Genomic DNA, 25,646 nt, shown 5'->3' on the forward strand with positions numbered 1-25,646 from the left:
GGACTGTGATTCTCATCCATATTTTACAGATGAGGAAATGGAGGTAGGGGAAGTTGGTGAGTAGTTTGCTCAAGGTCACACAGTCTCAAAATTGGGCTTGTACCCAGTTTTCTGGCTCCAGAATTCATTGTTCTGCTTTTGATATGATACAACTAGGCTCTGGTAGTAGTGGAATGAGGCAAGCCTCATGCTTTGGTCATAAAATACACATAGACACCTGAGGCTTTTTCCATCTGCCCTCTTGCTTTATGTCTCCTTGCCTGATGGTTGAGTTGGCAGCCAGGGCAGTAGCAGTGGCAATCTAGGGCACACAGGCAATAGAGAAGGCTTGTGGAAAAGGGACACCAGAGTCTTAAAAGCTCTAGTTATTTCCAAAGTCACTCAAAATGCAGCCTGGAAAGGAGTCTGTAAAAAGTTACCAGCCACTTTTTCATTTCAGGCACTATTACTGAATATCTCTTCCATGCAAGATATACTGGCTTAAATCGTGAAGTGGGGTTGCTTGGGGAGCAGGAGCTAGTGTGATGATAGAAGGTGTGATGATAGAAGGGGGTGGGTATCTTTGCCATTCTGAAGAGATTGAACTCTCATTGCCTTTCTGAAGCTCATGGGGTAAGGGAAGGAGATCAGAAAGATCCCAAGAAATAACCTAGAAAATGATGGTGCCATTTCATTATGTCACAGTGTCCATGACAAATATTAGGATTATAGCTTCCCTGATTATTTGTGTTCACTTAATCATTCAACTGATGTTTTTATTAAGTATCTACTCTGTGCCAATGAAGTTCTTGTTCTAGTTATTTATAGCAATTACTTTTTTAATTCTTTTTGTACTCTTTTTGTTGTTTTCCTTTTTGTAGTTTTCTGGTTATCTTGCCCTAAAAAAACAATATGGAGCTTTCTCAAAATATTAAAAATGGATCTTCCATAAGACCCAGCATTGCACTACTAGGTATCAACCCAAAGATTTCAAAAATACTAATTTGCAGGGATATATGCACCCCAATGTTCATTGCAGCACTATTTACAATAGCCAGGTTATGGAAACAACTTAAGTGTCAATGGGCAGAGGAGTGGATTGGAAAAGTGTGGTAAATATTCATAATGGAGTACTACACAGCTATAAAATGGATGAACTATAGTGATTTGTGACAATATGGATGGAACTGGAGAGGACAATGTTAATCAAAATAAGTCAGGGCCTCCCCGGTGGTGCAGCGGTTGAGCTCTGGGTTGTGAAGCTGCCCGCAGCCTCTGCAGCGCCGGTTAGATTCCGGGCTGCTCCCTGGCCACCAGAGGAGGGTCCCACATGGCGCACAGACCTCTCCTGCCGCCCGCTGCTCCCCTCAGCAGTGTACTTCGGTCCTTCTGCCTGCTCTGCTCCCCGCTCTGGCTCTGGTGAATTCTCTCACCCTCCCGCGCTTCTGACTGTACCCAGTGCTTGGATAAATAAATAAATAAATCTTATAAAAAAAATAAGTCAGAAGGAGGAAGACAAATACTGGATGGTTTCACCACATGTGCAATATAGAGAAATAAAACAAAGGGTCAGACAAAACCGAAGCAGTAACACACCCTTGACACCTGACTGAAAAATGGAGGCAACCAGAGGGTATGTGGGTGGGGTGGGGGCATGGTGGAGGATTACTGGGGCTTTGATGGTCATATGATATGAAAACATACATTCGTGGAGGCTTGAACCTTTAACCCCTAAAACAAATACAATGATATAAATCAACTTTACCTCAAAAAAAAAAAAAAAAAACCTTGTATCTTACAACACATCAAATATTATTCTGTTTAATGTATCTACTAAAAGATCAGTTTGGTTTGCTCATTACTCATAGGATTATAATTTATTCATGGTTGTCATTTGAATATCTTTCAACATTCACTCACCCATGAGCAAACCTCTATGAGAAATTATTTTAGGCTCGGTGCTTGGTGCCATAGGATGGATGGAATTGACTTTGACTTGACATGATTTCTTGCCTTTAAGAAGCTATAGGATAATTGTACGACTCACACTTTTATATCCTTCTAGCATTTTCCAGAAGCAAGATAAGTTTGGCCCCAAATCAGAGTCTTAGAGGATGCTTAAAATATAACAGCCCAGCCTCAGGAAGGAGGTCATCTTCCTTTCCATCCATCATAAAGATGCCTGACTATGGGTAGTATTTTGTTTCTAAAAGTATGTTCTGTTGTACAGGCCTCGGCCTCATTCACATCCAAGATCCACAGGGATTTGGCTCACCCTGAACAAAGTACCAGCCACCCATTTGCCATTCAGAGGAAAGATGGGGTACACAATGGAGGTAGCCCTGATTCCTCATTTCTCCTCTGATTCTCATCAGGGTTGGCAGGACAATAGGTGAGGGAATTCTAATTTGGCCTAGTGGACTGAAGGCCAGACGGGGGGGCCACCTGGAGTTAGGTATGGCTCTGTCACTTGCTTTAGGTGACCATAAGAAAGATGTTGTTTTAAGAAACATTGATTTTTTTTTTTCTCTCATCTGTTTTGGGTACTCTAGCAAACAAGTTCTTCCTTTCCAAGAATCTCAGTTTCCTGTCTCCCATCTGTTAGGTATGGACAAAATAACCATAATGTGTATACAGGTATTGTTCCTGCCATAGATTTGCTGGATAAACGTGAGTGAGCCATCTCTCATTAATTTCTGTATTATAAACATGGAAGATGATTGTTTGTATGACATATGGCCCTGGGTTCCTCTAGCCCAGCCTAATAGGAGTCCTCAATTCAATAGTGAAATCAAGGCTGTGGGTTTGTGTTGGACCCTAGTGAGAAAAGGCAAGCGAGAAACCATAACTGAACTCTGTTTATTGTTGAATTTAAGCAGAGTTTCTGATGCTAACAACTCTTGGGAGCCCTCTTCTGCCGTGATAAATCAGATGCCCCTAGTTTTTCATGCCTGTCTCTGTGGAGGTACAGCTTGGACTTTGGGTACTGGAGAAGTTGCACAATGCTGGGGCCTGAGCAAGGTGGGAATGGCAAGTTCTTGCTCAACTGTATTTTCTGGTTCTCGCTGGTCTGACCCTCAGAGACCTCAAGGAAGCTATGTCTTCTGAATGCCCCATACATTATCCTCAGCGAGTCACTGAACATTTCCGTGCACATGGCCTATGTATTTAAATCCAGAGACATTCAGAGCTCAATAAGTATTAGCCAGTGTGCCTGGCCAACTTGCTCCTTCACTCTCAGTCTCTGCCTTGCAACTTCTGCTCCGCCCGGCGTCCCACCCCTGGCTGCGGTGTGACCTGAGGAAGAGGCAGCCGCGCAGGGATTGGAGGAGCTGGAAGGCGGCGCCCGGTCAGCCAAGCTTTGGGGGACTTTCTGGGGAGTCCGGTGGGCCGGACTGCACTCTCATTGGTCAGAAGGTCTGTAGGTAGGCGGGGCGTCCCCACAGTCCGACTCGCCACAACTCCCTCCCCACCTGCGCCTAGAGTGGACTTGGGTTGACAACAGCTAGGCAGTCGCGGCAGCGGCTCCTTCGGCTGGCACCGTGACACCGCCCGAGCTCAGGCTCTGCGCCCCCAGACCGAGAAGTCACGCCCGCTCACGCGCGAAGCGGTGGACACAGCCTCAGGTAGGAACTGGGCAATGGCAGCGGGCGATCCGGACTAACGGGCCGCCTAGCCTCCCCCCGGGCGCGCAGGGCGGCCGTCTCAGCGGCTGGGCTGGGCTGCATACAGCAGAGGCTGGAGGGGCTGGTCGAGCCCCTTTCGACCTGGGATGGCCGAAATCGGGAGATCCCTGAGTCCAGGGAAGGCTCGGGTGTGGGTAGTGGAAGGCGTTGCTCTGGGACTTCGGAAGGGGGCCTGGAGTTGGGCGGGGATGGCAGGGTTCAGGCTCTGCTCCTTGGTCATGCAGCTTCTCCGACTTGCTCCTCCAGCTCCTTTTGAGGGCATTCCCAGGAAGCCCCCCATAGGCGGGTATCTAACCGGCTTTCCTGTCGGGCTATCACTGCTTGGGCTTCTGAGAAATGCCTCAGACTTTCGGGGTATTAAGGTGGTTGCTGGGACAAAGCAAAATCTTTTAGGTAAGCCTTACTTTTCAGGGCTCAGTTTCCCCCTTAAGTCCAAAATGGATTTGGATTAGAGAACCTCTGAGGAAAGGTCTTTCAGTGGAATTTTGGGGAGATTTCCAAATTAGGTAGTCTGGGGTTCTAGTTCTCTTTTCCTTTGACTCTTTAAAATTAAGCCCTGAATTCCGACTCAGGAATCCAGGAGTCAGTCATTAATTCATGTGCCCTTGGGCGAGCCGGGAGGCTTCAGTGAGCAACCTTGTTTTCAGTTGTACTTCAGGGGGAAGGCTGGTTTTCAGTAACTAAAGAACCATTCTCTTCTGCCCTGACATTTGGTGACTTGTTCCAGGGTCCAGACTCCAAGCTGGCAGGTAAAGTGCTGTCTCTGAGATACTTGGGTTGACAGGAGCGAGAGCTTTGTGGTGATTATGCAACTAAGCCCACTGAAAAACTAGTAGTTGTGGGGAATGAGGACCGCAGTCAAAGTGAATGTGGGTAGGGGAAGATCCTTGGGCCCCAGATGTTGGGGGTCCTAGAGGTTGGACTTGTCTCTGTCCCACACAGAGTACCCAGGTCTGAGACCCTATAGTAGATAGTGATGAATCACACCCAGGGCTATTTTCAAACCCTGACTCCTACTATGGGATCTGTTCCCACCCCAAATCTAGAGGTTGTTGTACCCACCTGCCATCTGTCTTATTGCTCCCTGAGTTCTTCACTCACATTCATTCTCCTGGAATGACAACTCTTGTCTGGGGACAGGAGGGCAGACAGCCCAGGACGCTAGAGATGGTGGCTGATTGACTTATGGACCTGGCAGAGCAAGAAAGAAACAATGGGGTTGGGGCTGGGAGACTCTTGCCCCCTTAAGCTACAGCTACCCTATCTCCAGACATTCTGGGCTGGTCCTCGTGTTCAGAGTTGGACCTTAGCCCAACTATGTTCTGGACATAGACAGAGACTTGTCTTGCCTAGTGGCTTGCCTTCTCTCCACTGTTTAAGTGACTCTTGGAGAAGTGTGCTAAACGCCTCCACATCTGCGGCTCCCTCTTCCATTAGGAGAGGAGAGGCTATTGGGAGATGACATCTGGAGGTGTTAGAGCAAGAGGCCAAAAGTGCACAAAGGGGCTGTGGAACCTGTGGAGTTCTAGGCCTAGGTATGAATCATGCAGGGAGGACAGAAGGACCTTCTTTTTTTTTTTTTTTTTATAGAGGCATGCTTTATTTATTTATTTGTTTTATTTGTTTGTTTGTTTCGTTTATACATGCACTGGGTACAGTCAGAAGCGCGGGAGGGTGAGAGAATTCACCAGAGCCAGAGCAGGGAGCAGAGCAGGCAGAAGGACCGAAGTACACTGCTGAGGGGAGCAGCGGGCGGCAGGAGAGGTCTGCGTGCCATGTGGGACCCTCCTCCAGAGGCCGGGGAGCAGCCGGGGATCAAACCGGCACCACAGAGGCTGCGGGCAGCTTCGCAACCCAGCGCTCAACCGCTGCGCCACCGGGGAGGCCCCAGAAGGACCTTCTTAATTAAAGCACCATGCCTCCCGAGTTTGAACAGAAGAGCAAAGAAAGTAGCACAGAGAAGTCTGAACTTTGACCCTCTCTGTTTTTGAAGTTTTAAAAATCCATTCTTAGGCCTAGGAATTGGAAAGGGAGCAGAGGATCCTGGAGCCAGGTATAGGAATAGCAGCAGCAGCACAAGAGCAAGCAGGTCTTAGAGGGAGGAGAGGATAGGGTCTCTAAGTGGAATGCTGTCACAGATGCTGGAGCTTTTCTGTTAGGAGACTCCTTTGTTTCCTGTCCCAGCCATGGAAAATTTATGTTCCATAAATGGTAGGCTTGACAAAGACAGGCTGTACCCCCACTTTTGTGGGGAAGGTGGACCATTGGGTCCCTGGCTAGAAGCAGGAGTTTCCTCTGGATTGAATAGAATAGAGGGAACTTTTTCCTTGAATTTCCAGTTTGGGTAGGACCAAGTGTCAAGGCCCTGGGCCATTAGGAGGTTGTCATCAGATGAAATATAGAGATAGGATCAAAGATGTGAGGACTCTAGGAAGGGAAGTGAGCTCCTCCACCCCATAACCTGAACAGCATGGAATGTAGGGCTGGGCACATAGTTGTTGGTGTCAAGTGCTTATCAAGGGTCTTGCGTGTGGTGGTGGGGAGGAGTCTTGGTAAATTTGATTCAGTGAACTGGAGGCCACCATCTAGGCCCTTGCCACACGTCCGAAATGCTGTTTGTCAGTTGAGTCTTCTCTTGCCCAACTCTCCACCCCACTGGGAACTTGCAAGCACAGTTGCTGTGCCTGTGCACCTCCATGGCAGGCAGGGACCTTAGAACTTGTGGTGAGTCCTCATGAGATTAGGCTGGTGTAAGGCAAAGAACCTGGGACTAGGAGTTGGACATATGGAGGTTTAAATCCAGGTTCTGTGGTTCTGCTCCACCTCTCAGACTCCTGATTTTCCCTGCTTTTTCCATTTCACCCGATTGAAGATATCCATGACTAAGTACTTTTTAAACTACCAAATGCCATACAAATTATTACTCATTAAGTTCAAACTTCATGCTAGGTCTTGTGGAAGACATGCCCCAACTTCAGGGAATCTTCCTTCTAGTCTGTAGATAGTGGCATAAATAATACTAAGGTGACACTCTACCTCAGGGACAGGTTTTTTTTTTTTTCAGTAAGTAATTATTAGTTATTTAATCATATATATTTTTATTGAAGTAGCATAGGCTTCTTAAAAAGTGAAGGTTTGTTTAAAAGTATCGTGAATAATTTCAAACATATATAAAATTAGAGGCGATTACTGTAATAAGGCCCCATGTGCACATCACCACCTTCCTATCTACACCTCCTTTTACCTTACATTCCCCCTTTATTGTTATTTTGAGAGCAACCCCAGATCCTTTATCAATTTATAAATAGTTCAGTCTCTATCTCTAATAGATAAGGACTCATTAAAAACAGCCACCATACGACTAACACACCTAAATCAGTCCCTTGATATCATCAAATATCCTGTTAGTGTTCATATTTCCAGTTGCTGAGGAGGGCATTTTGCCCTGGGATGCCTGACCAGGAGCGATTGCTTTGGACTGAGGCAAGGTGATTGACAGAAGCAGTGACATTTGAGCTGAACCTTGAAAGAGGCCCAGGAAAGGTCCGAGCTTGAGCTACAGGGATTTGGAGCCCAAGCCCCTAATTTTACAGTGCTGGCCAGCTGCCGGCTCTGGGACTCCAGCTCCCAAGGCTGACTTGTGGAGGCTTCTTTTGGAAACCCTTGGGCCTTGGTTCTCTAATGGTAAGTGGGGCTTCCAACTCTCCTACTGGTCTCTCAAGTTCCAGGGCCACCCAGGAGCCTGAGGTCATTAGGCAGGAATTAGGAGAATTCCTGGGAGGCTGATTTGTCCCTGGGGTCCCTCCCCTTCCACTGCCCCTGAGGACTTTTCAGAGCAAAACAGGATACATTCAGGATGAGCGTCCTTCCCAGCTAGTCATCTAATCACCATGGCCCAGCTTGGAGCTTCCTCTCTCATTCACCCCCCAGTGAGGGTGTGCTGACTTCCTCCATATCCGGACCAGCTCTCCTCCACCCCATGTGGGACAAGGGAGAGCTTCCTTTAGTCCAGGCCTCTCTTCCTGCCACCGCCCCACAGGGGCGAGAAAGAGAAAGAGACCAGACCCCTTTGTGCTCCCCCTAGCTGCAGTCTCCTGTTCTTGGACTGTCCTTGGGAAAGGAGTGGCTGCTTTCCAACAAGCCTGGGGTCCTGCCACTGCTTGGTTAATGATTGAGCCACATAATAATCACCTTGGAAAGTCACCTCTAGGGAATGGCCTTTAACTCCCTGTCTACCCTAGGCCTTAAAGTGACCCCATCCTGAACCCTTACCTTCCCCCTAAGGGGACATTGACAAACATTCAGTCCCAGTAACTTCTGGAGCCAATTAAAATTCTGCCTCTCTGTGCTTCACTTGGGCAAAGAGAAGTATTCTCATTGCTTGAAGGACACAGGTTCAGCTTCGTGGTACTGAGAGGGGCATGGAGTTGAGTTGAGTTGATAGGGATTCAGATGGGTGGTGTGGAAAGGGATTATTTTAAGCATTAGAGTCAGAGGGATGTTCCAAGGAGCAGTTGACCCAGTGATCTCGATTTGAAAGTCAGAAAGAACCAGAAATGCCTGTCCCAAAAGCCTGCTGACATTACCAGGGTAAGACAGGGTCCTCTGCTAGTGCTCCTGCACTCTCTCTCTCTCTCCTCTTCTTCCTCTTTCCCTCCCTGTCTTTAGTACTGCTATGGATCCCTCCATACCAGGCCAAGAGTGAACTGCCTCCCTGCTGAGGCCTGGGTAGTAGAGGAGGTGGTTTTCTCAGAGAACCTATATCTTCACAAGCAATGGGAGTTGAGAAGGGTCAGGCTAGAACCCAGGTCCAATTGAGAAAACTCTGGACCATCAGCAACTTTCTGCAGATTCAGTGAGAAGAGCAGGAACAAATATTTAGTGGAGCGCAGGGGCCTATTATGGAGTCAGAAAGCCGGCTTCTGGTTGTGCCTTTCCACAGTTGCTTCTCCGTGAGTGACTCTAAGAAGACATTTGCTTTTTCTGGGCCTCAATGCCCACATCTATAAAATAGATAGGGCAGGTAACTTGGCATCAGTGGTCTCTTAAACTCCTTTCTAGCCGTGATAGTATGTTTTTCCAATTAAAGACCTTTTTATTATCCACAAGGCAAAAGTGAGCTGGCTTCATATTCTGCAAAGCCCGGTCCCTAAATACCCTTTGCTATTGGTCAGTTTGAGCTGACTGTGTCTAGAATTGCCACAGCTTGGATTTTCCTTGAGCTTTGGCTTCTGCGCATTTTGCCCTCTAGTCCCTCCCCATGTTTGTGTGTGTCCCCAATGGCCACCTTCTGACACATTCAGCCACAAATTAATGAGTGACCTGCTCCCCTTGGGTAGTACCAGCCCAAGGTGCTTCTGGGATCTTGGGTCTCTGTGGTAATTGACCAAGGGCCTAGCCAGCTCAGTCACCTCTGTGCTTTCTCTCATGCTACTCCAGAGGTAGGCTGCTGATGGAGTCTGGGAAGAAGGATTTTTACAGGGCAGTAAGTTCAACTCTCCATTTGAAGCATGAGCCTTCCTTCCAAGTACTAGTGCACTTCCTGTTCACCTTGTTCAGTACCTGGGAGTGCAGTTTGTCAAGGCAGTTGCTTTCCTCCATGGAATATTTGAAAGTTTTTCTTATGTTGAGCTGAACTTTATCTCCTCATGTCTTCTACCCCTGGGTCCCAACTCTGCCTTCTGGGACCATCTAGATTCTGTCTGTTCTCTCTGACCTTCAAAGGTGTGAGATGTGAGAAAAGAATCCGAGTTCCCCAGCATATTCTCCAGGCAAAACAGGCTCAACTCCTCCAAGTGCTTCTTGGGGTCCGGTTCCAAGCCTCAGCATTCCTTTATCTGCATATGCTCTTGTGTGTGGTCCCAGGGCGAGGAAAAGGGACTCTGGAAGCCCCTCTCTCACCTCTGCTGCTTTCTAGCCTGGACTTTTGGAGACGACTTCTCCATTATCTCATTCTGGTGACTCCAGCGGGCAGATTCTGAACCCCCAGAGTCTTGCATCCAGACACCTCCTCCAGCTCTCTCTGATTTGTTTGTCGTTCAGGTTCAGCAAGCTCCTATAACTGGGAAGCTCTTGGAAGGTAAGGCCTTCTTGGTGACCCCTTAGCAGATGGCAAACCCAGCGAGAGCCTTGATGAACTCATTTACTGCAATGTACTGTGGAGGCTGCCAAAATATTCTGCTTCCTACCACTAGATTTCACCTCTTGAATGGGTAGGGGATGTGGGAAGGGGCTATTTTAAGGAATCCTGAAGCGGAAATGAGTATGAGGCATGCCCACAGTGGGGCCTAGAAGGGTGACTCAGACAGGGAGAAACACCATTTCAGCCATTACCACTCTGGCAGTTGATGATGATGAGAAGGAGTCCTCCCATTTCTTGAAAGTTTCCAAGTCAAGTTCACTTCCAGATCCCATTCTGTTCCCAGAGGAGCCCACTAAGTAGACAGTGTGAACCTGCACTGTGATCCTCTTTGATCCCCAACTGAGGCCCAGGGAGGGAAGGAGACAGTCTCCAGTGAGGAAGGAGTTGGAACCCAGGTCTCCTGTCACTTAACCCTCTCTGTTTCCCCCAAACCACACCCAGAAGCCAAGGCAGCCTGGGCTGACTGGGCAGCTTCCCTGCCACAGAGGATTCTCTGCAGATGGCAACTTTGTTCCCATTGTAGAGGGACTGACCTCCTGGGGAGGTAGCAGAGGATTTCCTGGCCTTTATGGGGATTAGCCTGTCTGAAGTGTGAGATAGGGGACTGCAGCCAGCCTTTTGGCCCCAGGCAGATGTGGAGTCAGACTGGGGTAGAGTCAGGGAGCGTGGCCTCATGCATCTGGCTTGAGCAGCCCCCAGTGCAGCAAGGGTAGATGGGAAAGAGGACAGGAGTATGCCATGGTGAAGAGCATGGGTGACTTTGGAGAAATTACTTAATGTCTGTGAGCCTTCATTTTGTCAGCTATAAAATGGAGTCCTGTTCTTATGTCATAGTGTTGTTGAGTATTCAGCAACATAAACGGAAGTTTCACTGTTATTGTGGCTTAGCAGTGCTTTCTGCCACATTATTGCTTTGCTATTTTCACTGATCTGGAATGGGCACTGCCCAAACCTGTTGCCTCCTGGGCATTAAGTCTGGACTTTTCTGTCACTCCAGATTCTACCCCCATCATGCCTACTATAGTACTCCCTTCCTCTGGCCTACTTTAGTGGCATTTATGACACCAATGACAACAGGTTGTAGTAACTATGATAACACCAATAACAATAGCCAACTCTTCTAAATTCTTGACACATTTGAGGTTGCTTAGCTACCATAACCATTCTGTAAGGTAGGTACTGCAACTACCACCTGCATTGTACATATAAAGAAACTGAGGCAAGGACAGGGTAAATGAACTTGGTCAAGGTCACACAGCATTCACAAGAGTGATGGAAGTGGGATCAGGATCCAGGCAGTCCGACTTCCCCAACCATGCCTTTAATCACTGCACCAGGTCTCTCCTTGACCCTCTCCAAGATGCCTGTCCAGGAGGAAGAGTTGAGTCCTAGATCTCCCTTCAGCCTCTGCTTGTTCCTTGTACCCACCAGCAGTCAGTTACTCTTAGCCACACAGTCCCTAGGCAGTTGCTCCACCCACTGCTGAGGTGGACAGATGGAGAGGAGGGAAAACTGGAAGGTCTGAGTATTTGCTCTAAAGCAGAGCTGCACTGGGTGAAAGGAGGGTATGTAGAGGGGAGTTGGGAGTGTTTCTTATGTCAGCATCAGGCCTGCCTGATTAGCACCTTTTGTCACTGGGGGTGGAGATTAGGGTGCAGGGTAGCATCAGCAAGAGACATTTTAATTAGCTGTCTTGGCAACCAGAATGCATTATTTAGAAGGAGTGGGTGGTTAGGGGCAAGCAGGAGGCTGGCTGGATTAACATTTGTGGTCCCTATAGTTGTTGTGGCCCATGCTGGAATGGGTGTGTGTGTGTGTGTGTGTGTGTGTGTAGGGGTTGTCCAGAAGCTCTAGCCCTCACCCTACTGTTTCCATGTCAGGGCCCTCGGGTACCATAAGCTTTATAAGCTCATGCTGGCCCAGCTGCCAGCTCCATTGCTTTGGAGTTCATCTCCTGTTTCTTCCAAACAAGCTCCAGGGGGTTCTTCAACAAGCAGTCCATACTAGCATCTGACCCTGAGAAGGATGTGCTGGTAGCAGCTCTGGCCAGGTACCTCAGGAGGGTGTGTCTTTGGTTCAGTTTTCAGATCTTAGTGCCTAGCACAGGGCTGCATAGAATTGGTGCTCAGGTAATATCAGTTGAATAAGTGCACAGCCAAGTTGGAGGCAGGGGAGTGGATTTGGAGGGAAGAGCCTAAGGAGGACAGGGGAACAGATCAGCAGGAGGGCCTGGGGCATTTAGGTGGGCTCCTGATCCCCATCTTATAGTCCACTTGAAGTCATTTGATCTTTCATGGCTTTCAGTCTCCCTATTTATACAGTAGACGTTGTCTGCGTTGGGCAGGGCTGTTCTGAGACCAAATGAGATGTGAGATGATCAAGTGTTTTCTTCTCTGTTGAGACATTCCTTCAGGCTAAGGTTTTAGACTGTAAAAACTTATATATATATATATATATATATATATATATATATATATATATATATATATATATGTCTACCATGTGGTAGGCCCCAGCCTAGGTTGTTTCTCCCATTTATTGAGATGCTTTCTAACTTGGTAGCTCTGACTCTGGAGCCAAACTGCTTGGATTTGTAACTTGGCCCTGCATGTCTTAGCTGCTGGCTTGAGCAAGTTACTCTGGGCCTCAGTTTTCTCATCTGTCAAATAGACATGATTAGAGCACTTGCCTCACAGGTTTCTTATAAAGACTCACTGATAGAAGCCGTAGAAACATTCACTACCCAAAAGTCTGCCTGGGACATAACTGTGACTCAGTGCCCTTTGGCATTATTATGATCTCGTTTTATACTTGCAAACACATCATGTTGAACTATGATCATATCCTTATTTTACCAATGAGGATACTGAGGCACAGAGCAGTTAAGTGTTGCCCACTACAATCTGTGTAAAGTCTTTGGCCCAGGGCCTGCCTCATAGTAAATATTCAGCAAATATTAGAGTCTATTATTAATTGTTATTAATAATTACATTCAGTGTCATTAATATTGATATCAATAATGAGCACAGCCACAGCTGAGAAGAAGCAGAGCCAGGGCGAAAAGTCCCATCTCCAAATTGCTAGCCATTTATTCTTTCCACTGTACCCCCAAATCTCTATGCCACTAGGTCCTACTTAGCTGTGAGGCTACCATTTTGTTTTTCCTTCCCTTGGTCTCACAATGGCCTAAGCATGTAGTCCCCCAAGACCCAAGGCCTCTGCCCACTGCTTTGTGCTCAGCAGCACAGCCCTCCCTTTGGCTGACTGTAGGGCTCGGGGGAAGGGTTATGTCTGCTGGCTTCCAGAGAGAGAACAGGCCCTGCCTGAGAAGGCCACTTCTTTCAGGCCCATTTCCTTTTTGTCAGAGACAGTTTTCTCTGGATTTCAGGGTGGGGCCAGGCTCCTTCAAGGCATTTCCTGATGGGAGTTTATATTTGGCCTCAGCAAAAGGAAAGGGAAGTAGGCGAGAGGGGTGGGATGCAGAAGTGGCATAGAGTCAAAACAGGCAAGTGCCAAGATTTTGTAGGCCAGGAGAGGGAAGCAGGACATGGCACCTGCCCCCTCCCTCTGGTGAACTTAGATGCCCTCACCTCACCTTGGGATGGCAGAGCTAAATGCTCCTTGAAGTCAGAATGCTGCCACCCTCAGAAAGAGTTTACTTTCCCTTCCCAAACCTTTGGACCTTGGTTTCTGGCCCTCTGGTTTCTGTCCTGGGGCAAGGTGTTCTGTCAGTCAGTCAGTCAGTCAGTGAATCATTTGACTGAGTTATAAGTGTTTGCTCAGTTCTACATCCCTGATCTGGTGATATCAGAGGAAGGGGTAGAGTCAGAGGCCCCGGCAATGTTTAGTTGGAAAGCAGGAAGCAGTTGCCAGCACATTCAGTAGCCCTTACCACACTGCAGTGGGAACAGTGAGACCAACAGGATGCAGTGCAGTGAAGCTCCCATTGAAACAGAGGAGAGAGACTCAGGTGCAGATAAGAAGGTAGTAGAAATGGGTAGGGGGCCACTTAATTTAACCCAGCCATTCGGTGGTAAGGGGGTGGTGAAAGATCAGAGGAGGAAGGCTTTGCAGAAGGGGGTGTTTGGCCTTCATCTTGGTAAATATTAGGAGTTTGCAGCTTTGAATCAGACAGGCTCTAGACTGTGGAAAGCCTCCAAGGTCAGTTCAGAAGTCTAGTGTCTGTCCTGGGCTGTGGGCAGTGAGAAGCCCATTAGATTGCAAGGCAGGAGAGTGGCCACGTCAGAGCTGGGCTCTTAGAAAAGCAGCTTGCAGAAAGCCTGTGGAAATGAGAGACTTGAGACTGAGAACTGGGAGGGATTATATAATCCAGAAACTGCAGCCTGACTGCACATGGGAAACTCAAACATGACCATTTGAGGGAAAAGTTGAAAGACCTTAGTGACTAAAAACCTGTACAGAGAAAGGATGGAGCAGGATGACTGGAGATTTAAGCCTTGCTGTTTGGTGCCTTTGGAGTAGGAATATCAGGCGACCGGGTTGGGAAGGATCATTGGTTTAGTCTCGGTCCCCCTGAAGACCCTCATTTGAGTGTCCCAGAAGAGAATGTTCAGGAGCTCCCTCTACCAAGCAGCCAATGTTGATTGCACACACTACTGCTCAGTCTAGATTTTGGTTAGTGGCAGTGTGAAGTGGTGAAACAGGCTCAGAGAGAAATTAGAGCTTTCCCAAGGTCACCCAACACAATCCTAGTGGTGTGAAGGCCAGAACGGAGATCTCTTGACCTTCAGTGCAATACTCTTTCCACCCATACCACAGTGGAGGGTAGTTACCACCGGTCTGACATCTACCCCAGACCGGTTAGACTGGCATCTCTTGCCTCCAGGCTGGGGATTGGAGGTGATAGAGCAGCGAAAAGCTTATTAAAACACTTGCCCTTCCTTGTCACAGTGACCTTGTCAGAGCACCTGGGACTAGGTGGGGGCAGAATCCCCTGGGAGCAAGAAAGCTAATGAAGGGATGGTGACAAAGTAGGTGACAGCTTTGACCTTTGCTGTCACAGGAAAGCCCTGGGTTGGGCAGGAATGTGAGTTGTCTGTGCCGGCCCTGCTGTGTCGAGCCAGGGAGACCACGGGCCAGTACAATTCTGGACCCACATTCTCAAGCAACCCCAATAGGCTAAAGGACTAACTGGTTTACCCACAGGGCCTTCCCGACCCTCCCTCACTTCCAGTGTATGCCAGAGCTCAGGCCCCAGCTTCACGAAGGGGGGTGGTACAGCTGAGGGCTCCTTATGTAACTCCAATGTTTACAAAAACTCCAAACTAGAATTGCCACCTCTTCCTGACTGAGCCTTCAAGAGGTCTACAGTGGTCACAGACAAGGGACCGTCATTGAATATTGTGCCTATTCTTCATGTCACCCTTTGGGACATCTCAAGATGGGGTGAGGCACTTGAGGTCCCCAGATAAGATGTGGGCTGACCCTCACAGTCACACTTCAGGCCTGGAGTCAACCTTGCTTTTGTTGTGGGGCTTCCTGTGTTTTCTCAGATTTTTATGGCATTCCTGGTCCCTACCAGTAGATGCTAGTAGTGTCCCTCTACAGTTGTGATGACCGAATATGTCTCCAGGCATGCCTGAGGTTCCCTGGGTGGCACAGTTGGCCCTGGCTTAGAATTCCTGGGGCCATGTCGTGGCCATGGAGTGTTGAGGAGACAGGGGTGTTAGAATGGAGAGCCACACAGGTAAACCTACTGCTGATGAGCATGAAGATTCAGTGGCTTGATTTTGCTGCCACCCAGTCCTGCGATACTGCAGCCTCCTGGCTAGTTTGCTTTGGTGGGGCCTCGGTTTTCACATGGAAACTCTAAAAGTGTTGCTTGCTTGGGCCCAGGAGCTTGACAACCAGCTGTAGCTCTGACTGAGAATGAGGCTGGAATTTGAACAGGTGCAACAGGGGCCCCTAGTTCTGCCTGGTGACCTCACAAGGTGGAGGCCAGCCAGCATCCAGCACTGTCAAACTAGGCTGCTTTAAATCTGGCAATCTGGCGGCCCTTGCTGTGGCACCCCTCCTGTGATTTGGAATGTGGGATGAGAGCTATTTTGGTCTTGTCTCCCTTCCTCCCTTCGCCCTCCTCCCCTGTAAGAATCTAGTTAGAGATGTGGTTCCAGCTAAAAGCAGCAGGAGCAGGGAGAGGCAGCAAGAGTACCTGACCTCCCAGTGGGTGGGGTATTGCAGAGCCCCCTGAATGTTCACTCCAGCGTTAGGAGGGGAAGTCTCTGCAGTCCTGCAATCCCTACAGTCCCTAGTGTGGGCTCTCATGTACACCCCTCTCCCTTGCCACCTCCCCCCACCTGCCAGAGAGAGAGGTGGGACAGCCAGTCAGTCATCTTGCAACAACTCTGCCAGTCACTGCCAACTTAGAGGGCCCCTTGGTGCAAACTGGAATAAAACACCACCTCGGGGATCCGAGGCTCGAGGCTGGGTGGGCATACTCTTGTGACCCAGGCCCCTTAGTGCCTCCTTATGGGCTGATCAGAAGCACTTGGAGCCAAGTGAGTTACTAGCCCTCAAACCCTTATGACGTTAAAAGGCCAGCCTCTCCTCCTCAAGCAGGGTACCTCTCTAGAAGTGAAGGTAGGCAAAGGAAACACTCTTGTTTTCAACCAGAGAAATGATCTGAGAAGCTGTTTGCCAGGACCTAGCATTTCCCACTCTACCTACTTGGGATACCAGCTGGGCCTCAGAGACTCCCTTGGGAGCCTGGGTTGTCCCACAGATGGCATCCTAGGTCTCCCTTCACCCCCCAGGACACTGACTTTTCTTCCTGTGCTCACTTAGAGCCCACTACTGATAGCAGACCTTATTTTGGAGACACCCATCCCATGTTGAAGGGCCATGGAGGAGATGCCTTTTTAAAGAAGCTGATAAGGAAGGTCCAGGAAACCAATCCATTTGTTGAAAGCTGCTTTATGGAGCAGGTCAACTAACTGAGTAAATGACATTCACCAACACCCACAGACCTGCCCTGTGCTGACCTACCGTATGCACTCACACTACTGCTCTTCACTCTCAATTGCTTGGGCCTAGAGAGAGCATGACCAGTGATTAGAGCCGGCCTGAGTCTAGCCTCTGGCTGAATCTTTCAAAGGACCTATGCTGTTGCTATTTCCCTGGCCTTGCCTGTTTATTGGTTCTCTTAGCTTGGCAGCACTTGCTTTAGAATCACCAAGAGAATTCTCAAAAGCAAACAACAAACCCTATACCCTCGAGATTCTAAGTTCATTGGTCATGCTCAGACCCCAGACTTTGAAATTTTTTAAGTTCTTGGAAAGATTGTAATGTGCAGCCCACATCGAGAGGTTACTACTCTGGCAGTAACAAGACACTTTGATCTGGGGCTCTGATCTTCCACCTACTGCTTGTCCTGGGCCCCAGGTGTCTCACCTGGTCCCAGGCCTGAGTTGGATTTGGGGTGAGGAGGGAGCAGGCTGAACTGGGGCCCAGGCAGCTCTCACAGAACACTGAGAAGTTTGAGTAGCTTCCCAGTAATCTGGCAGAGGGGTTGGTGACTTTGTGACTTTGTATGGGGGGCTGACCTCCCACAGCTTAGCTTCCTGTTGCCATTATCTTTTTCTCCCCACCCTCTTTTCTCACTCCTTTACAACTTGAAGATAATCCGAGCTGAGCTCAAAAGACAACGTGAATGCAAAGTTCAAGTAGTCATAACAAAAGCAGTCTTCTCTAAGACTCGCTTTCATCTAGGCAACTGCAAACCAGCCAAAACCTGACCAAATCCACATAGTAACCACAGAGGGAGGCAAGGAAGCTGTTAATCTCCACTGTGTGAAAGCAAAGGTTAATGCAAATTGCCCAAGATCACTTAGGCAGCAAGTAAGCGAGCTGCCTGGATTGGTAAAAGTTTTTCCTCTGGCACATTTACCGTCTTTGGGCACTGTTGCATTTCCTCGGTAGGCAATGCTGCTGCTTTTTTACTGGGTTCATTCACTCTAGTCTTGTTCACATAGTGTTTCTCAAGAACAGAAGGCCTGATTCTCTCATTCCACTTTTCTGCTCCGTACTGAGGCCCCCTGAAACGTGGCCTGTGTAAGTATGGGTGCAGGTATTGTCACTGACCTCTGAAACCACACTGGGTTGCTCAGATACTTTCTCCAGGAGACCTATTGTGGCCCTGGGGCCTGATTTGATTCTGGAGCTTTCTACTACACTCCCTCACCCAGCTCTTCTGGCTTTAATTAGCCAGGCCCTTCTCCAGGGAGAGAGTTTGGGTGTAAGTGCAACTTGTGCCAATCGAGTTCCATCCCTAACCTGTCCTGGCATATCACCCTAACCTTAGCCAGATCACAGCCTACAGACTGTAGCAGCTAAAACTCCTGGAATTTGCACATCTGGAATCAGAGGGCAGACCAGAGGCTGCAGACATTCCTCCATTACTCACCTCAGCCTGCCCAGTGTCACTCTCCCCGCCAGGTACATAAAGCAATTCTTTTTTTTTTTTTTTTTTTTTACTCTAAACACTGTTTTTATTATCTTTTTTTAAACTTTTTTTATTTAAATAATAAATTTTATTTTTATATTCCCCCATACAATTGCAAACCCCCCATTCTGACCCCAATCCCTCCCCTCCCGCCCCCCACCCCCCAAAAAGTGTCTCTGGTTCATAGTTGTTTGTTGATTTTGATTTTCACTTTCTTATATTCATTTTCCTGGTCCCTTATTTAAGTTTTCTAGATTCATGCTATGAGTGAGACCATCCGGTATTTTTCTTTTTCTTTTTGGCTTATTTCGCTGAGCATGATCCCTTCCAACGCCATCCATGTTGCTGCAAATTCCATGTGTTTATCTTTTTTGAATGCTGAGTAATATTCCATGGTATATATGTACCACATCTTCTTGATCCATTCATCTATTTTTGGGCATTTGGGCTGTTTCCAAAGCTGTTTCCAAAAAAAACGGAGTACACATTTTTCTCAAGCGCACACGGATCATTCTCCAGGATCGATCACATACTGGGGCACAAGACAAACATCAACAGATACACCAAGATTGAAATCATACCAACCATCTTTTCTGACCACGAAGGCATCAAACTAGAAATAAACCATAAAGAGAAGGCAAGGAACTATCCTACCTCATGGAGATTAAAAACCACACTACTGGAAGACCACTGGACTAACGAGGAGATCAAAGAAGAAATTAAAAAATTCTTTGAATTGAATGACAAGGAGGACACCAATATCCTAAATGTATGGGATGCAGCAAAAGCAGTAATAAGAGGAAAATATATAGCAATAGAAGCTCACATCAAGAAACAAGAAAGAACTCAAAGAAACAACCTAAATCGAAGCTCAAAGATCTAGAAAAAGAACAACAAAAAAACCCCAAAACCAGTAGAAGAAAAGAAATAATAAAAACCAAAGCAGAAATAAATGAAATTGAAACTAAAAAAACAATCCAAAAGATCAATGAAACCAAGAGCTGGTTCTTTGAAAAAATAAATAAAATAGACATAAAGCAATTCTTGTTCTGGGTTGCCTGCGCTCTGACTCCATGTGAATACTCAACTGGGTGTGGGTGGTCACTTCTGGCCCCAGCCTGGGCAGGTCAGGATGGGTGGGAGGGACAAAGGCAAAGTCCTTTAGCTCAGTCCTTAATCACCAAGATCTCTGTCTGACAGTTCCATCTGGGAGGGAGCCTCAGGGTCTCCAGCCCTCCTTGAGGTGGTATATTGTCAAGAGCCAATGTCCCTGACATCCTGTTGTGTGATAGCCCATCACATTCTCCAAATTCCTTGTAGCGACAGCTGTTGGGGCATTCAGCCTGTGGCCCTCTTCAAACTCCTAGGCTCTTTTATCTGTTGCAGCCTTCTTGAAACATCTTACTCCACACCTCACTGCCCTGAGCTATTTGGCCCTTTTTCTGACAATTGTGTGGACACAGCTACTTTCCAAACCCAGGAGAGAACACTAGCTGGGCCTCATTCTCCTGTTCGCTCTTTCTCCTTGAGACCCTTCTGAGTCAGAATGGGGAGGGATCTCATTTGCTGGTACTATGTGCCAAGGGATTTTCTTCTCTAGTATTTTATCCAATGCTCTCACTGGCTATTTTTAGTGGATTCTATTACCCCCATTTTTCAGAGCAGAAAACTAAGCCTTAGAGATGTTCAACTACTTACCTCAAATTAGCTACTGACTGGCAGCACTGGGATTTGAAGTTAGGCTTGTGACTGCCCTCAACCAGAAGGGGCCCAAAAGTTGGCTTCCAGTTGGTTGTTTTACGTCTCAACCCTCTGCTCCCTTGGCATCTGAGGACCAGTGAAGGGAACCCACTGTGAAAAGCATGGGACTAGAGGGCTGTAGGTGGGAAAGGAAATCCTTGGTGCCCACTGAAGTGAGCATCAGGGAGCAGCAGCCCGTCATATCCCGTGCTCTGTGGCTTGGGTAGAAGCTGCAGATGTGGGAGGCCCAGGATGGCATCCTGCCTGCACTCTTCCACCTTTGGGCTTAGGCAGAGGCACAGGGGTGATGAGCAGGAAATCCACTCTCAGCCCCTCTCTTTGCTCGCCCTCGAACCATGACAGACTGATGGAGTGGTACTTCAGCAGTGTGTTCCTGAGTTGTGGGTCTCTCCCTGAAGACTGGCATTCCTGTTGGGGGGTTGCTAGACTACAAATGACCTTTTGGGCCCAATCTCTCCTGTGCGTGCCCTTCTGAAAACTCCATCCTTCCCCATCCTTTGAAACATTCCCTTTATCCTAATGACAGGAAAGCAAAGGTGCCTTTTAGGAGGTGCAGTGAGGATGGGGACAGGCCTTCTTCAGGAACTCGGCAGACAGTAATGGTGGGAGCCAGCTCCGCTGTACTAGCAGGAAGACCATGTTCTTCAAATGCTCCCTGGCTCAGCATGTGAAGTCATTTTCAGGGTGCTTTTACCACATCCCCCAGATACCAGTGCCTTTAGAGTCCTGGATCCTTTCCTGGGTCTGCATTGCCCCCTATCAAAGGTATTGAGGTACTGCTAGCTGGGCTCTACCTGGGATCTCTCAGAGGCCCTGGTGATTCCTAGGTTTCTATCATAGATTAGAAAGTTCCAGTCACGTAGAACACACACATGCACCAACAGATTCGGATGTGTGCACAGACACATAATGTCACACCCACCTACATGGATCATGGACCTGAGCAAACTTGGGTACATCTATTTCTAGAGACAGATGCAAGGGTGGGCTCTGATCTGACAGAAGCCCTTGTGGATATGCACAGGTGTTTGTGTCCGCCCCACCCCCCCTCTCCCCAGAAAACCCTCACCTGAGGGACTCTTTCCCCCCTCAATTCCTCATCAGCTCATTATTGTTTTGGATCAACTTCTACCCTCCTACAGTCTTCCCTCCCTCATGAGCCTTCCTGGCATTTCTGAAATACAAGTTTGTCCTTTAACTTATCAGTCCCAGCTGCCAGGATCTCATCCTGGATTTCCTTGTGGGAGAGCACAGGGAACAGAGAGCTCTTCCTGTCTTGGAAACACCCCACCAGTCTCCTTGGAGTCCCTTAGCCACAGGCACTAAGGAAATGGAGGCAGAGTTGGGGAGCAGGACTCCATGGCCAGAGCAGCTCTGTTAAGCCAGCAGCCTCTCCCCACCCTACAATGCAAGGTCCCAGAGTCCCACCTCACTGCTCCCTGGCTCTGCCCAGGTGGGAAGCAAATGGCTCCCTGAGTACTCCCAGGGCTGCGCTGCTGGTACTGAGTCTACCCTGGCCAGGTGGGCCTCCTCTGTGGCCTCAATCCAGCTACCTGGCCCCATGAGGCTAGCAAGGGTGCCCTCTCTTTATTTATTTATTTATTTAGTTAGTTATTTATTTTTATAGAGGCATGTATTTATTTATTTATTTGTTTGTTTGTTTGTTTGTTTGTTTTTGTTTGTTTATACATGCACTGGGTATGTTATAGAGCAGCCCCGATATTAAACAGGTTCCTGGCTGTGGGTCCTCACCCGCGCGCTTTAAAGAGACTTATGAATACTCTACTACAGACACACACAAAAGGGTTAATAAAAGGTTTATTTACAAGAGAAAAAGAAAATAAGGAAAAGGTACAACTCAGGGAGAAAATAGGGAAATAAAGTCTTTAATGCGTCCTACCCGATCCGACGACCTGGAAACCCAAAGTCACTCTCAGAGCTGACCGGACGCTCCAAGCTGGCCGAGAGCCCAAAATGGAGAGCGAGAGAGAGCCCACGTGTCTGCCTTTTGTATCCACCTGGCTGCTTAACCCCACCCTCAGGTCCCAGCCACCTTCCCTTTTGTGGTGATGGGATTTGGAGTTCCCAGTGTCTTTGGCTTTGACCTGGGGTGGGGGTGGAGTCCACAAAGCCTATATGGAATTTGCTTTGGGACATCCTTTTCCCCCTAACAATTCCCCCCTTTCACTTGTTGCCACCATTTCCATGGTGAAATATATGGATGTTGGGATGCAGTCTCAGATGAACATTTTGTCAGGTTCCAGTGTGAAAGAAAACCAGTCTCTCCAGGTATTTGTCCATTGTGGAAAGCAAAAGTCCTCCACTCCAGGAAAAATAGTTCATCAGTTTAAGCCAAAAAAAAAAAATCTGGAGGTGTTAGCCAAAACAAGACAGCAGATATGTAAAAATTACAGGAAAAAAAAAATCTTAAAATGGTTCAACTGATGTGAAAAAAACCACAAATTTTCTCAACCTTGATCCCAAACTTTTAACAGCAAAGCAAAAGTTTGCAAACTAAATCTACTTTTAAACCATTTTTCCTATTTTTGCATAAAATCACAGGGTAGAAATAACTAACAGCAATTTGTTTAGCTGGCTTTGTTGAAATATTCCATACAGGATCAGAGCGAACCGGTGGCATCCAGTCGATGTAGGCTTCAGGTATAAAGTTGGTCTCATCAGACTCCACCTGGGCTTTCCTCTTCTCGAGGGTACCAGGAAATTTTCGTTGGCCGGGTTGTCCAGTCCTGCCAATGGAGGCAAGCTTCCTCACCTTCTTTGGAGGTTTCTGGAACCCTACAAACAAGGCAAACAGGTTCTCCTCTTCTTGGTTCAGCTCTGTTTCAACTTTTTGGAAGAACTCCACACAAAGCCACACAATCAAACTCGCGTCCAATTTTTTGTTAAAACAGACAAAATCCCTATGGAAGTTATGCAAAAAAACAGACTCTAAGATAAGTAGCAAAAATTACTACCACTATTTGTATGCTGTGTTGGTATCAAGGGGAGAGAAAATGTGACAAGTTAGTTTTGCTGGAAAAAAATTACAACCTTTCTGCAGATCCTGGTTACTCAAAACAAAACAAAACAAAAAAAAAACTTCGTGGAGTCAGGACAGAAATGCATAAAAAAAAAGTTCCAGTATGTCAAAGAAACCTTAGTAAATGTCAGGTGTATTTCCAGGTCTATTGAGTCCTTTGTAGGAAAGTTTTTTTTTTACTCTCAACAGTTCCATCAATAGGAATCTGTTGAGACCTTTTCTCCCTATATTTCCAGAAACAATTTCTATAGATGTGAAACAATTGAATTATACAATATTACAAGGTGACAATCACCATTGACAATTTACATACATACCCGATACTACTGTTAACATATTGTACATACCAAAGTTTTACCATTTTCCCAAGTGGCAATGCTTCCCTTCCAGTTTTACTTCATTAGGTAAAAGCCAAATAGAACAAATTCATGTAATGCTTTCCCAGGAGGAAAAGGAGAAACTTCGTGGAGTGTCTCAGGAGCTCTACTGAGGTTCCACAAAATTTCCTTGCATCAGTCAAATGACAGGCCACCAAATTTGTACTTGAATTTCAAATCCCATCACCACCAAAGGGAAGGTGGCTGGGACCTGAGGGTGGGGGTGGAGTCCACAAAGCCTATATGGAATTTGCTTTGGGACATCCTTTTCCCCCTAACAGGTACAGTCAGAAGCGCGGGAGGGCGAGAGAATTCACCAGAACTAGAGCGGGGAGCAGAGCAGGCAGAAGGACCGAAGTACACTGCTGAGGGGAGCAGCGGGCGGCAGGAGAGGTCTGCGCACCATGTGGGACCCTCCTCCGGTGGCAGGGGAGGAGCCGGGGATCGAACCGGCACCGCAGAGGCCGTGGGCAGCTTCGCAACCCAGCACTCAACCACTGCGCCACTGGGGAGGCCCAAGGGTGCCCTCTCTTATGCTGGGCACTCCCAGAGCAGAAACGGGAAGCTGGCCCAGCCATTGCTCTTCAAGATTCTCACAGACCTTCACTGTGTCAGCATGACTGTTGGCATGGGGTTATGCTGCAAATAGGCCTGGGCAGAAGAGGGGGAGGGGAACTGGTGCAGTCTTGGGAGGCTCCCTGGGGAGGGACAGCTTGAAACTTAATGAGTAGGGAGGAGGGGGAGAAGAGCCCTGGGGAAGCTGCCTGTCAGCAGGATAGGAACCTTGAGCTGGAGTCAGAATGAGCTTGCTCTGCAGCCCCAGCACAGCTACTTTGTCAGCTGCAACACTACACGAGCCTTTCCTTTCTGGTCCTGTGTCGAGATCCATAAAATGGGCACAGTGAAACTTCTCACCACTTACTACATGTGTTAAATGAGTCTCGGTTATGAAGATGGCTGAGGATGTCGGATATGATGATGAGGAGAGTGAATGAGCATTTCATAGCCCTTGCTGGTCTAGGATGATCAACCTGCTCCATGGATGGCATGGTTTGAGAATATGAGTAGGACAAGCAGGGAATTTGGCTCAAGGACAGTGGCCCACAACATACACGGGGTAGGGCTTGGGAACAGGGGGAAATCTGAGCTGGTTGTGATATGGAACAAATGTGCTAGCCTTTCAGTGCTTCTCTCCCCATTTCTAGATCACTAGAACTAGAGCTGCAAGCCCCTACTAACCCCATTTCCCTGCCTGCTTCTCTCTCTGGTTCTGTTTTAGAAGCTGAGGCCAAAAAAGCATGTGAGTGGCTCCGGGCAACAGGATTCCCTCAGTATGCTCGGCTTTTTGAAGGTATGGCTCCCCCACCTCACCCTACCCAACACTATCCCACCCCAAAGCTTTCCTTATTCTTCCATTTTGTTTTTCATCTATAAATGGGTCAAATCAGATCCTGTCTCTGACCTCATTTAAAGCTGTGTGCCTGGATCCTGCTCAAAGTTTTTCAGGGACTTTGCTCCTCTAGTTCCAATCCATCTCCTACGTCATTGTCTCTGCTGGAACACTCTCGTAAGCTCTGGTGTTGCCCACATCTTGACCAGGGCCACTGTTTCGTACCCCTTTTGAGACCACCATTTACTTAGATGTCATGTGGAGCATACACCCTGGTGCCTCTGCCCTCACCTCATCTTCCCCGTGGCCTCACTTTTCTGTTTCCCTTTATTTTCCTGTTTTTTTCTTTTTTTAAAGTGTTGTTCAGGCTTGCTCTTTCCACTTCCCCTCTTCCTTCCACACCCCCACTGCACCCTGGCTTCACCCCCATTTTGCCAACAAAACAGTCCTTATCAAGCTCTCTAGTGACCTCTCTGTGGTCAGATTCAGTGGTCATTTCCCAGTCCTTACTCAGCCTTTCAACAGCACTCAGTGCAGTTGGCCACTCCCTAGCTGGACTAGGATCATCTACTTCTGGAACATTCTCCCATTCCTGGCTTTCTCTCGCTGCTGCTCTCAATCTTCTTAGCTGCCTCTGCTAACTCTAGCTGGTAGCTAATATGTCCTAGTGCTCAATCCTGACCCCTCTTCTATCTCAACATTTCCTTCTCAAGAGCTCGTAGTCAAGGAACCCTTGTGCCATCTGTATTCCAATAACTAGGAGGTCTAGGCTCACGGAGTCCCTCTAGCTTCTGTGCCTCCAGAGTAGAG

General features: G+C 47.8%; 1 protein-coding gene across 2 annotated transcripts in view; it reads left to right on the forward strand.

Moving 5' to 3' along the window:
• Positions 1-25,646, forward strand: part of STARD8 (StAR related lipid transfer domain containing 8) — a gene marked incomplete at both ends in the record, with an annotated part of 73,582 nt that overhangs the window by 36,497 nt on the left and 11,439 nt on the right. For both annotated transcript variants that reach the window (XM_084258235.1, XM_084258236.1), the window contains one exon: positions 24,726-24,797. In XM_084258235.1, coding sequence (XP_084114361.1) covers positions 24,726-24,797 — 72 coding nt within the window. The remainder of the gene's footprint in view (positions 1-24,725; positions 24,798-25,646) is intronic.

Source organism: Talpa europaea (assembly GCF_964194135.1).
Source record: "Talpa europaea genome assembly, chromosome: X".
NCBI lineage: Eukaryota > Metazoa > Chordata > Mammalia > Eulipotyphla > Talpidae > Talpa > Talpa europaea.